This window comes from Heterocephalus glaber, unplaced genomic scaffold, assembly GCF_053883595.1.
Source record: "Heterocephalus glaber isolate CG9 unplaced genomic scaffold, H.glaber_assembly_v1.0 deba00001428, whole genome shotgun sequence".
Lineage (NCBI taxonomy): Eukaryota > Metazoa > Chordata > Mammalia > Rodentia > Bathyergidae > Heterocephalus > Heterocephalus glaber.
The window spans coordinates 21,163,517-21,177,105 of NW_028258293.1; the positions used below are offsets into that span (position 1 = coordinate 21,163,517).

At 42.5% G+C, this 13,589-nt stretch overlaps 1 protein-coding gene across 15 annotated transcripts in view; it reads left to right on the forward strand.

The window, feature by feature from the left end:
* Positions 1-13,589, forward strand: part of Dennd2b (DENN domain containing 2B) — a 179,754-nt gene that overhangs the window by 108,822 nt on the left and 57,343 nt on the right. For all 15 annotated transcript variants that reach the window (XM_087211732.1, XM_013074616.3, XM_087211736.1 and 12 more), the window contains one exon: positions 12,027-12,131. In XM_087211732.1, the coding sequence (XP_087067858.1) occupies positions 12,052-12,131 (80 nt within the window). In that variant the 5' untranslated portion in view covers positions 12,027-12,051. Of the gene's footprint in view, positions 1-12,026; positions 12,132-13,589 lie in introns of those variants that run through there.

Below are 13,589 nucleotides of genomic sequence, written 5' to 3' on the forward strand. Positions count from 1 at the left end.
TCAGTTTGGCCTCTCTGTATCTTCTCATTGTCTGCGGTCCCTTTGGGGAACTATAGAAAACACATGGAATCCCTTTTTCACATGAGAGCCATTCAGAATTCCCAAGGCAGTTGTCACCCTCCCCCATGCGGGCCTTCTCTTCTCCAGGGTAAACATTCTCAGTTCCTTTAGTCATTTCTCGTGTGACATGCCTCTGAGTGCCCTCTCCATCCTGGTCACTATCCGAAGGATGCAGTCCAAACTGACAAAGTCTTGTCCCACTGCCAATGAGGGTCCAGAACACAACACAGTATCTCAAACATTCATTTCCAGGGAGTGTTCTAGCCTGGAGCTGTTCCTGAGTCTTCACTTTTCTCTATTTTCTCTGGGCCCAGGAAAAGAAAAAAAGGCCTTGGATTTGGCTGAACCAAAAATATTTCATATTTGGCCAATCCAGGAATCGAAAACTATTTTCTGTCCCCTCTGTGTCTCTTTCCTGCCTGCTCGGTGTAGAGGAATCTATACACAGCCTTTCCTTTTCTGAGTCACTAACCTTCATTACCAGGAAATTAGCATGAACAAAAGCAAATTCCAGTTCTATCGCTGTATTCTGTTCTTGCCCTTTGTCACTTTCTCCACCTAACCCCCAGCTAAAACAGCAAAATTTGTGTCCTGTGACATCACAACAGTTGGCTGTTGTATCAATAGCTGTGATGTCACCAAGACAGGATTATGACCTCAAGGAAGAATGGAGGGAGGGAGTATAGCTGGCAAGATACCTCTCAGGAACAAAGAGGATATTATCATGCAGATTTTCACTTGAATTGTCCTTTTGGTGTCTGGGTGTCAGTGGAAGCCCTCTTTCTGTGGATTAAAGGGTTGGTTTAGGGACACTGCCCAAGTCTGAGCATGTATGGAAGTCTCCTGCTGGTCAGCAGGCTTCTGGGCTGGCTTTGGGTTTTATTCATGAGGTTGGTGCTGAATAGAGCTTTTCAGGGAAGGAGTTCAGAGGGGAGCCTAGGAGCCTAGAGCAGATGTGCATGGGGCCCTTGGACTCAGAGGAAACTGCTTTCCAGCCACTTCTGTTCAGGCCAAGAGGCTGTGCTGTTCCCTGCTGGCTTTGAGGCATGATTGGGCCTGCGCAGGAAACTCCTTCCTGGCTCCTTGACAGAGACTTAAAAACACCTGCTGCAGAGGCTTCCTCACTTTTAGTTCATGGGCCTTAGTGTTTGAATGTTTTGTTTTGTTTTTTTTTTAACAGTGCCCATAGACCCAAGGAAATAGCTAAGTTTCACTTATTAAGTAGTTAGGTTTAAACAATTTAGTATTTTTGTATCCTTATCCTAACATACTAAGGAGCCATCTGAAAAAATTATACACAGAAATTGAAAGGAAAATATTTTTATTTCATTTTTAAATAACCACAGTTACTGCGACACAGTGCCTCAGTACTGCCACCCGCCTTTCTGAGTCCATATTGGTTTTCATATGATATTTGCTTTTTATCACAGCAACTGTTGAAAACCCAGCTTCACAAAGAAATGACATCATCAAAAGGAATGTAATGCAACCCAGTGTTGAAACTGTGAACTTGTAGGGTATCTGACAAATGTTTCATGTTGCTCTTTTTCCCTCAAAAATTTAAAATATCTTAGCAGTACCTCTATGAGTTGACCACAGTGCTCTTGGGCACTTTGGCATACAGTTTGAAAACCGCAGATCTACAGTAGCACTTGGTTTGTTTGGAGGAGGAATATAAGGCAAATTCTGGCCCCATCATGACCCTTAAGCTGGAAGCTGGATGGACTGACTGTCTATCTGCTTTCTCATCTCCAGAAAGACTGTGCTGTTTGGCCTTCTTAACCAGGGCCTTTGTTTGTGAGCCCATGTTCCTAGGTAGGGAAGAATGACTATGAACATTTCCTATCTGTTTTGTCTTGATTCAGAGCCCTCTGAACTAGGTGGCTTGAAGGAAAATGAGATTTAACACCAAGAATTCAGGAGCCAGGCACTGGATCTTCTGCCAATATACTTTTTTACCCTTTATCTAGATAAAGCTGGGCTGCAGGTACACACTCGTGATGGAGTGTGGCTCCCTACCAAAAGATATGACAGAGACTAATGTTCCCGGGCATCAGTTACAGAGCTTAGTGCCAACCTTTCTAGACCTAGGTTCTGCCACTTAACAATGAAACTCTGGGTAAATTTCTCAACCTCTTTGAGCCTCAATTTCTTCATCCATAAACTAGAGATAATGACAGTATAGTTATTACAGAGATTGAGACAGGCACATGAATAGAATGAGCAGAGTGTGGCCACACAGCTGTACTGTCTTCTGCTGCCTTCTACAGTTGAAGAATCAAGGACTTTACCCCAAGAGGCAGGTGAGCCCTGATGGTCTAAGACTGTGATAGCAAACCTTTTAGAGCTTTCAATGATATAAGCAGCCCACTGCGGCACATGTGGCATAGGTTTGCCACCACTGGTCTAAGACCTGTAGTTTGAAAGTTACTCTGTACTACTTCTTGGTAATCTTGGCCTGTGAATCTAATGTCTCCAAATCTGCTGTGCTCTGCAACATGTGTTCTATGTTAAAACATTTTATTGAAGTGTCTGTGTATCTAGCTCAACAAATTTTTACATCTGAATCCACGTAACCAACACCCAGACCCCAAGACACAGAATATTACTAGTATCTCAGAATCCTCCTCTAGTCTCCCTATAGGTAACCTGCCCCCTCCATGGTACCCACTATCTTGACTTGTAATAGCATAGATTTGTTTTACTGGTTTTGTAATTTTCTACAAATAGAATCATGCAGTCTGTACCCTTGATGTCTTTTTGTTCCACACCATGTTTCAGAGATTTATTTATGTGTATGGCTATATTCATTTTAATTGTTATACAGTATTTCATTACGTAAGTGTGCCATAGTTTCCTTTCCATTCTTTTGGTGATGGGCATTTGGATGGTTTTCAGTTTGACCACTCTTATGGATGCTGCTGTGTGTATTCTTACACTTGTCTTACATACACGTGTGTCTGCATTTCTGTTGGGTAAATCCCAGGAGAGGAATTGCTGGGGCATAGGGTATGTATATGTTTAGCCTTGGTAAATAGTACCCAATGTTTTTCCCAAGTGGTAGTATTCATTTATACTTCCACTCTCAGTATTTGAGAATTCCAGTTGTTTTGCATCCATACCAACACTAGGCATTTTCTATATTTTTCATTTTACCTATTCTGGTGTGTGTGTTAATTATATCAAATTATGATTATAATTTGTATTTCCTTGATGACTAATGAAGTTGGATACCTTTTCATGTATCTTTTGGCCATTTGGATATCCTCTCTTATAAAGTATCAGTTCTAGTCTTTTGCCAGTTTTCTCTTTCTTATTGATTTGTAGTTCTTTATACATCCTATGCATGAGTCCTTTGTTGGGTAGATCTACTGAGAATTTTCTCCCACTCTGTGTTTCCTTTTCACTCTTCAAATGGCATTTTAAGAATGATCACATTTATTATTAGTGTTTAATTTATCAACATTTTCCATTATATCACTTTTTGTGTCCTGTTAAAGAAATCTCTTCTTACTCCAAGTTTTTGTATTTGGTGTTTCTTGTTTTATGGTTTTTCTTCCACTTGCAATATTCTTCTCATGACTTCCTTATCTCCTATAAGCCCTGTCACTTCCTGCCTCCTCTAGCAGCCCTCCACATATCCATCCTGTCCACCTGGTTAGATGTCTTTCTCCTTGCTCCAGAGCTCTTTGATTGCGCGGCTATCACAGCTTATATTACATTGTACCAGATTTTTACTTGCCTAGCTCAGGCAGAATGGGAAGCTATTCAAGGCCAAGGACCAAAGCATAGCACAGTAGCGTGGGGCCCTGGTTGGGAAGACACTCTCAAAGGTCTTGAGTAAGTAAGAAATGAAAGCCTGAAGAGCCCACAGCTGTTTGTCTTTATTTTTCCTGCATTATTTCCCAGTCTTTTGTAATATGTGCCCCTTTATGGTGAGCATGAAGACTTTCTGCACCCAGAAGCTATGCCTCAGATTGAGAGTTAACTACATCACAGTGCTTTAGGAAGGGCTGATCAGTAGTGTCCAGAACCCCAGGCATCAGTAAAGGAAGCCTAGAGAAAAGACCTTTGCATTTTATAACAGGAAAGTCATTGCAGTCTTTTCAGAGAGCACTTTTAGTTGAGTCTTGGGCTGAAGCCACCCTTGTCTATAATCTTTCGAGTGCTTAGAGGGCCTAGTTTCCTTTTAAACATTCTGGGCGGGTGTGGTTGCTGCAGGTGGGTCAGACCCTTCCCTGGGAAGGCTGGTAGGGATGGAAGATGGGCCCAGGTACTGGAGCCCAAAGCTGTCCACCCTGCCTGAGGAGTGCCATTCTGGGGGGCTGGTGGCAAATGTTTTTTGAGGGCTTATTGTGTACCAGAGACTCTTTCAGGCAGTGAGAGTACAGTAGTGAACAAAGACAAAAATATTTGGCCTCATGCAACTTACATATACATAAAAGTAGAAAAGTAGTGTGTTGGATGGTGATAAATGCTACCGAGAAAAATAAAACAGAAACAAGGGGATAGAGTGCTGAGGAATTAGCAGAGTAGGGAAAGGTTTTAAATATTTATAGTGTGGTCAGGAAAGGTCTCACTGTAAAGATGACATTGAACAAAAAATTTGAAGGAGGTTTGGGAGCCAGCTCTCTGGAGGAATGTGTTCAGATACAGTAGGTGTGAAGGCTGTAGATAGGAATGAGCCCAGTGTGTTTAAGGACATAGTAAGGAGGCACTGTGGCGGAAGTGGAGAGTAAGGGAAGGGTATAGTTGAAATGAAGTGAGAGGCATAAAAGGGACCCAGATGATGAAGAGCCTTGTAAGTCATTGTAAAGATTTTGGCTTTTACCTTGAGTGAATGGGACCTACAGTTTTGAAGGTTTTGAGCAGAAGAGGAACAAGATCAACACCGGTGCTGGTGGTGGGTAAATGTGATGGTGTAGCTTGTTGAGGGCCTGTTCTGATTGTTTCTATTTTCTCAATGAAGTTGGAAGCAAAGTCACCTAAAAGTGAGGATGAGTGGGGATGTGTTAAAGTTGAGAGTTGGGAAAGCAAAACCTCTGGATTCTGGGTATCCTCAGTGCTTTATGGATGGCTTCTCATGGGTTCTCATTATAGATGGAACATTTCCTCTATGCTACAGGTGAGAAAACGGAGGCATTGAGACTTGTCCAGTCCTTCTTATTTCCCAGTCCTCCTCCCGAGAAGGTGCAGCTTCTTGGTGGTGTGCTTCTCCAGGGTAGAGGAGGCCCCTTGCCATCAGTCAGGGGAAACTGAACCAGACTAGAGAGCATGTGGAGCTTGAGAACGAGGTCAGGACTTAGGGGCAGAAAGGGTTCAGAACGATGTTGACATTTGGACTGGCTATTTAAGAAAGAATGGGGACAGAAAACATTCAAGACAGAAGGAGCTGTTCAACAAAAGATTGGAGGCATAAACATTCCCGGCATGTGCAGAAGTGGCTACTGCAGTAGTTTGAAGTTGCTGATGTGAGATAGGACTGTGGCCTGGCATCATCACCGTTGTGGTCATGTACCCATCATGCTGTTCTTGACCAAATGAAAGAAGGCAGTAGTAACCCCAGGAGCACGGTCATTTGTGAGACAAGCCTCCATTCTGCTTTCTTTTTTTGAAGTGGTGACAAGTTACTAGGCCAAGTAGGCTCCATCTCCCAGCAGAACTAGGTTTATCTGCTTGCTGAGAGGTAGAGTGTTTGGACTGGCAGAAACAGCTAGGTCTAGGTATTTGAAACTATCTTGGAAGCAAACAGATTTCCTTTGGCCTGAAGTTCCCTAACAAGCTTTCACTCTACTTCGGGTTTTCAGGAAGTGTTTAATCCCAGCTGAAAACCTCTGCAGAACCTGTGCTGAAGTAGAGAAGGACCATCTGGCAGAAAAAAGGGATTGAAAAGTAGTTGAGTTTGAAAATACAAATTGAAAGGGCTTTCTCTGAGGAGGAGGGTTGGGAAAAAGGATGTGGAAGTGATAAATGGACAGTGAAGGGATAGAAAGAGTTTTAAATTTTTTTCCTGAATATTATTCAACAATAATAAATTTATCTTTTCCTGTAGCTGGTTGAAGGAGATTTCGGCCTCATAAGTATCTTTTTAAAACGTGTAGCAGGGGCCGGGGGATTTAGCTCAGTGGTTCTACCACCTGCCTCAAAAAAAAAAAAAAAAAATAGTGTAGCAATGCTGACCTCCCAGTAGAATCGACCTGGGTTCCCTTCCACCTGATAAGGAGTGTTCTGGATGTAGTGTCACAGAACTTGGGGCTGAAGTGACAGTGATCCAAGGTACGAGGTATGCAGCAGTAGTGAAGGGAGAAAAGGGGTCTGGCATTTTGCGAGGAATCCTTCCTGGCGTACTTTCTAAAGCATCTGATGCCTACCTAATCAGCCTGGTGCACCCTTCGGTCTCCTTTCCTTTGTAATCTTAGGCACAACAGAGCCAGAATTGTTCTAGTAATAGCCTTGGCCGGGTTGTGTGTAGGTAGGTTAAGAGGAAGTACAGCAGAAAGAGAATGAGGGGGAAGTCCAGGGAGATAAAAAGAAAAGGGCCACAGCTATTTCTCAGGTTCTGTGCTTAGTCTGTTTCTAGGAGCCTTCCTCCCTTTGGGAACCAGGCAGGTGGCTGGTTGGGAGAAAAGGCAGAAAGGAACTGGGCTTAGCTGCCCCCAGGGAGCAGGGGAGCTTTTCCCTGGAGCATTTGGCGGAGGCCTTTCCTGCTTTTGGAAGAACAGAAGACTGGTGAGCACGGTGGCTGAGGGTGAAGTACCGTGGAGAGAAAGATCATCCTGATTTAGTTGTATTTGTTAAGCCCTCTATGATATGAGTGCAGTGTTGGTTCCTAAGAGTCTTAGAGGAAGACGTGAAAGACCAGGCCCTCCTCGGGGGAGGAGGAAAGGAAGGTAGGGCAGGGACAGAACAGAGGAGACAGCCTTTCTCATTGGGTGAAGAAAGGTGCAGGAGGGAGTCAGTGGCTACAGCTGCACACTGAACAGGGAGGGACTACTGTCTTTGTACTAGGTGCAGTGTCCTGGCTGTACCCAAGTTCTCATAGCACACACACTAACTCAGTGCCCTTTGCCACCTTTTCTATCCCTTTGGGTTGCTTTTGAAGCTGTAACTTCCACGGGAGCAAATTGCTTAGGAAGAGTAATGTGGATGTCTGCAGAAATTCTCTCAAATACTTGAGAGGGTTTCTTTGTAAGGTGTTGTGACTTCTGACCTGGACTAGTAAAGAAGAGTGCCTGGCAGTGTTTCTGTCTCCCCTCAGTAGATCTCAACCCCAGCGAGATGAGGCTTCCCTCCTCATTACTCTCAGGGCTCTGCAAAGATTGTTGTCACACCTACAGTTATACCTGCACAAGGTACAAAGGGACATTTACCTAAACAAGGGAAAACAGGGCTTTTTTGCTGTAGGATTGAAAGATGCATTCTTAGAGGCACTCATGAAACTGACTCCCAGTTTGTCCCTTCTTGGACCTTTGGGAAAGCGTCTGTGAATCAGGTGATGGGGGTGGATTGCATTGCCAGAGGGGGGTTGGCCTGAACAAAAGCAGGGAGCCTTCCGAAGGGTCTTTCTTCCTGCAGCAGTGAGGGGACTGGATGGGGCTTTCCAGCAGCTGAGAGGCTGTGCCCTACACTGCCACGGGCTCAGTCTGCAGAGCTTCAACCTCACCCGCTCACTGAGGGAATCAGGTCATCACCAGGTGAGGGTGGCCAGGTGGAGGCACTGGGCAGGGAGGGTCAGCCCTGAACTGAAGAGGGCTCACCACATCTAAATGGACCACCGGTACCCAGCTCTGGCCAGCTGTTGTTGTTCAGAAATGCAGACCAAGATGGCTTATTTTTCTAATTCTTCAAGAGAAGCTAGAATCTGAATTAATTTCTTAAATGTTTGTAAACTAATTCAAATTGTTTAAAAATAAAGGAAAAAACAAATAGGACATTTCTTTGCTCTTGTGAACCATGGGTTTACAGCTTCTGGTTTAAAACTCCTTTTCCCAGGAGTTTGGAATTGAGGGCAGAGTGAAGAGATTGTTAGCCACCTGGGTGGGAGGAAGAGTTGTTTTGAGATACAGGAAGCCTGAGCACTTTGAAGACTGATGGAACTCTTTAGATGAGATACGAATAATGCTTTCGCTGGGTCCAGTGATGTACCCACTCCTTTGTCATGGAGAGCCCGTGGCTCTGTGCAGAGTGAAGGAAGCTACGGGGTGGGGAGGGGAGGGGGAAGAGCCACATGTCCACCTTTTATTTGCTCACTGCTGAGCTACCTCAGGGCCACATGGTGAGTAGTGACCTCTCATACCTTTCCAAGTCCTCAGCATATTTCAGGACACAGGTTTCATACTTACAGGCATATAAGACCAGCCTGAAATGCTTACTAGAAATGCAAGCAACTAGTCCTCAACCCATAGATTCCCACTTACGAGGTAGAAGTGGGGCTGGGGACTCTGTATTTTTAACAAAACTCCATTGATGTTAAAGGAAGTAGATGGAAACCAAGTGTGGTGATGCACGCCTGTAATCCACACTCTGGGAGACTCAGGCAAGAGAATTGCAAGTTGGAGCCCAGTCTGGGCAACTTAGTGAGACCCTGTCTCAAAATAAAACATTAAAAAAGGGCTGGTTCTATTTATTTCAGTTGCTTGTTTTTTATATTCTTGTCCATTAAAATGCAAATTAATTGTATCTAATGTAATAGAATTGATTATTGCTTCATAGATAGTTCCATTTTGCATCTACAGTATTTATAAATTTATTACATCATTCATTTGCCTTTGTAATGTGTGGTTCTTTGAATGTCCCTTTGGACCAATTGTAATATCTTACTGGTTCATTCTTTAATTAATGAGTCAAATAAAATCTTGCTAGTACTTGTTATTAATCTGTCTATTAAAAGTTATTATAGCTATCCTAATGGATATAAAGCAGTATGTCACTGTAGTTTTGATTTCTATTTCCCTAATAACTTATGACATTGAATATTGTTGCATGTACTTATTGGCCTTTTATATCTTTGGATACTATTCAAATTGTTTGTCTAATTTTTAATTGAATTACTTGCCTTTTGTGTGTGTGTGTGTGTAGGTACTGGGGATTGAACCCAGGTCCTTTGCACTGAGCTACATTTCCAGCTCTCCTGTATTGTTTACTTTGAGACAGGGTCTTTTTTTTTTTTTTTTTTTTTGGTACCAGGGATCGAACTCAGGACCTTGCGCTTGTGAGGCAGGCAGTGGAACCACTGAGCTAATTCCCCAGCCCAGACAGGGTCTTGATAAGTTGTTCAGGCTGGGCTTAAAGTTGTGATTCTCTTACTCCAGCTTCCCAGAGGGCTGGGATTACAAAAGTGCTTTTTAATATTCTGGAAACAAGTTTAGTAGCAGATACATGATTTGCAAATAATTTCTCCCACTCTGTATGTTGTTTATCTCAATGGTATTTCTTACATCATAAAATATTTTTATTTTGATACGAACTATGTCTTTCTTGTTTTCTTGCTTACACTTTTGTTATTGCTAAGAAACCATGCTTAATACAGTGTCACAAAGATTTATTTCTATGTTTTCTTCTTAGATTTTTTGGGGTATATTTTAGCTCTTATATTCAGGTCTATGAATTACTTAATAATTATGTATAGTATGCGATAGGGTTCCTGCTTTATTCTTTTGCATCTGGATATCCAGTTTCTCCACTTGTTGCAAAGATTCTTCTTTACCTTCTGACTTGTCTTAGAATCCTTGTTGAAAATCAGTTGCCCATAAATGTATTTATTTCTGAACTCTATTCTATTCTATTCATCTCTCTTTATATTGCTATGCCAGTACCATTATGTTTTGGCTATTGTAGTTTTACAGTATGTTTTTAAATTGGCAAGTTTGAGTCTTCTGCCTTTGTTCTTTTTCAGGATTGTTTTGGCTTCTCTGGGTCCCTTGCAGTTTCATTAAATTTTAGGATCTACTTTTGAATTTCTGTAGAGAAGCTTGCTGTGATTTTCATGGGTATTATGTTAACTCCATAGATCAATCTGGAGAGTATTGCCATCCTAAAAACACTGAGTTTTCTAATACATGAACATGGGATATCTTTCCATTTTTAAAATGTCTTTAATATCTTTCAATGATGTTTTATAGCTTGCAGTCCTCAGGACTTGTTAAATTTATTTCTAAGTGCTTTATTCTTTTTTCTCCTGTTGTTAATGGAATCGTTTTTTGTTTTTTCTTTTGGTATCAGAGATCAAGTTCAGGTCCTTGCACTTGCGCAGCAGGCGGCGAAACCACTGAGCTAAATCCCCAGCCCTGGAATCGTTTTTTAAATTGGATTTGTAGATTGTGTGTTGCTAGTGCCTAGAAATAAAGTTGTATTTTTTAACATTGATGTTGTATTCTGCAAACTATCCTGAACTCACTGTGTTAACCACCTTTGTCACTGTGACAAGATACCAGATGTAAACAGCTTAGAAGGAGACAAGGTTGACTTTGGCCCTCAGTCCGTGATTGGTTGGCCCTGTTGCTTTGGGCCTGTGGTGGTACAGGAGATCGCGGTTCCCACTGCATGGCAAAGGTGGCCTGTTCACTGAGGCCAGGAAGCAAAGAGACAGGCGTCGAGGGGGCGGGTCCTAATACCCCTTCAAGGGCAGGGGCCATGACCACGAGGCCCCGCCTCCACTATTAAGCGGACGTTTGAGGAACAGGGCACTCACTCACTAGTTTAGTAGTGTTTCTGTGGAATCTTTAGGATTTTCTACATATAAAATCATGCCATCTGGAAACAGAGATCATTTTACTTCTTGCTTTCTGGCCTGGATGTTCCCTTAAGTTTTAGCCTTTTTCTTCCCCTCATTATTATTATTATATTTTTTTATAAAAATACTACTTCCAAAAGGATGCTGTTTTTATTGTAGGTAATAGACTACCTAACAGTATATAGTATGTAAATGAATTTTTTTGCTTCATAGATATTTAAAAATCTTCATGTATATTAATTTATTGTAGCATGTTTTAGAAAAAATATGATTGGCACTTCTAGCTCACAATTTTATATCTACTCAAATGTCTTTTTTATCAGAATGGTCTTCTCTGAACATCCTATTTATAATACTACATCCTCTTCACTCTTTCCCTTTCCCTTGCTTTTTTTTTCCAAGCCCAGGCTGGCCTCAAATTTTTGATCTCCTTGCCTCACCCTCCCAAGTGCTGGGATTTACAGGCATGCACCACCCTTCATACCACTTCTCACTGCCTAATATGTTATATACAGATACTTAAGTATCACAGACATGGGATACATGGATGCGCATTGTCTGCTTCTCCCTACTAGGATGTAATGCCCATGAGGACAGTGAAAGTGTGTTATTTTTTGCTAGGTTGCATTTGCCATGAATGTAGTTGCTCAGTAAACAATTCGTTGATGAATGCATGGCTTATTGTTTAGAGCAGGATTAAAGTTTTTAAAGAAAGGAAGTCAGTTTCAAGTTTATTCACACAAAAAACACTGAATAAATAGTAGCATAGGAGGTGTCCAAGTGTGGGAAAAAGAATGCTGTATAGACGTTTGAGAGACTCTTGAGAAATGAGAAGAGGTAAGATTGAGATGGATTTTTTTTTTCTTTTTCTGTTTCCTTTTCTTTCTTTCTTTTTTCTTTGTGGTGACCTGGGATCAAATCCAGGTCATCGTACATGCTAGGCAAGCACTCTACCACTGAGCTACATCTCCAGCCCTGAGATAAGAAATTTAAAAAAAAAAAATCATTTTCTGTGAATTGATAAATTATCTCTTACTCAGACTCTTCCCCATCCCAGGCCAGGGGTCTCTTGAGGCTCATAAGCTGTAACACATGGAGTGGAGCATATGTGGGAAAGTGTTTTCTATCACCTGCCACAGAAAGCCTCTTGGCAGTTTTGGAGGTCATCTGGAAGATGTTGAGGTGCTTCTGACTGCCTGTGGAAACTTGGCTTACAGGCTTGTCTTCTTTGCAGGGCTCTGGGTTTGCAGAGAGCCGAAATGACCATGACTGCCAACAAGAATTCCAGCATCACTCACAGAGCCGGAGGCACTAAGACACCTCGGGAGACTCTGAGCAGGTGGGTAGGGGAGAACTGCCAAGGGATGGTGTCATGGGACAGGCGAATGGCCTGGGTTCTGGTTAGGATTCTTTCCAAAATGTTAAGAGTGATCATCATGACTCTGACAGCCATCCAGGTAACCTGTCTGGGTCCAGCTTCCCTGTTAGGCAGCATCTTCCATAAGATAGACACCATTTTCTAGTTCTGGAAGTCTTCCTAAGACACAGCAAACTGTAACCTGAAAACAAGCTTTGCTTCATGCTGTTGGAGGACCCTAGTATTCCAGGGATGGGGCCAGCAAGCTTTTCCCAAGGTGCCTGGGCCTGGGCCTGAGCTGCACTGTGCTGTTATGAGGAGCCCAACCACTTTTGGATAGGGGTGGTCAGCAGTTAGTAGATTAGCACAAGCTCTAAGCAGAAGTCTAGATCCTATAAGAATTTAGGCTGGGCTGAAAACAAAAACAGCTTGGGCAATTTTAGTCAATGTAAGCTGAAATTTACTTTCCTGTTTTTAATCTTCCTTTTAAAAATGGGAATGTAGGGCTGGGGATTTATCTCGGTGGCACTGCCTTGTAAGCGCAAGGTCCTGAGTTTCATCCCGGGTACCAAAAAAACAACAAAAAAGGAATGTATAACTACAAAAACCCCGTAAATTTTGGAATCCTATAGAACTGGGTTTAAATCCAAGTTCTACTTACCAAATAGTGAGATCTCATCTTTAAAATTACAATAGTAATGGTACGTACCTCACAAAGTTGCTGTGCAGATCAAATGAGATAATATATATATATATATATAGTGCTTAGCATAGTAGCTGGCACGAAGCTGCTTATTAAATGTTAGCTTCCTCCCTATGAGATAAAAACTTTCAGAACCAGCATTGAGATGTACAGTGCTCCCATTAGGGTTTCTCAAGTCTTGGCCAAGGCTGCCTATGATGTCCTGGAAGAACCTCCAGGCAGTTTTACTAAAACCACATAGTTTTCACAGCCCCTTCTGCTTAATCCCTAGTGGGACAGAGTTGTCTTTTGGGCTCTAAGCCACTAGGATGGACAACTATGCGAATGCTTAGCAGGGGTTGGGATAGGGCTAGCTCCTTCCTGGATATCTGGGCTGTGTAGTGCTAAACTAAGCTCAGTAGGGTGTGGCTCACTCAGGTGTGGCAGAGGTGGTGGCAGATATTTATTCATTCAGAGCTGGCATCCAGATGCCAGATAGGGTGCAGGATGTAGCTCCTAGGGATGTACCTCCTGGCAAACATGCAGGGCTTGGTGCTGGTACAAACAATCTGATGGGCCAGAAATGGTGGTACATGTCTGTAATCATAGCTACTCAGGAGGCTGAGGTAGGATGATTGCAAGTTCAAGGTCTGTGTGGGCAACTTAGCAAGACCCTATCTCAGAATAAAATAAAAAGGGCTAGAGGTTTGTCTTAGTGGTAGAATGCTTGCTTAACATACATGAGGCCCTGGGTTTAA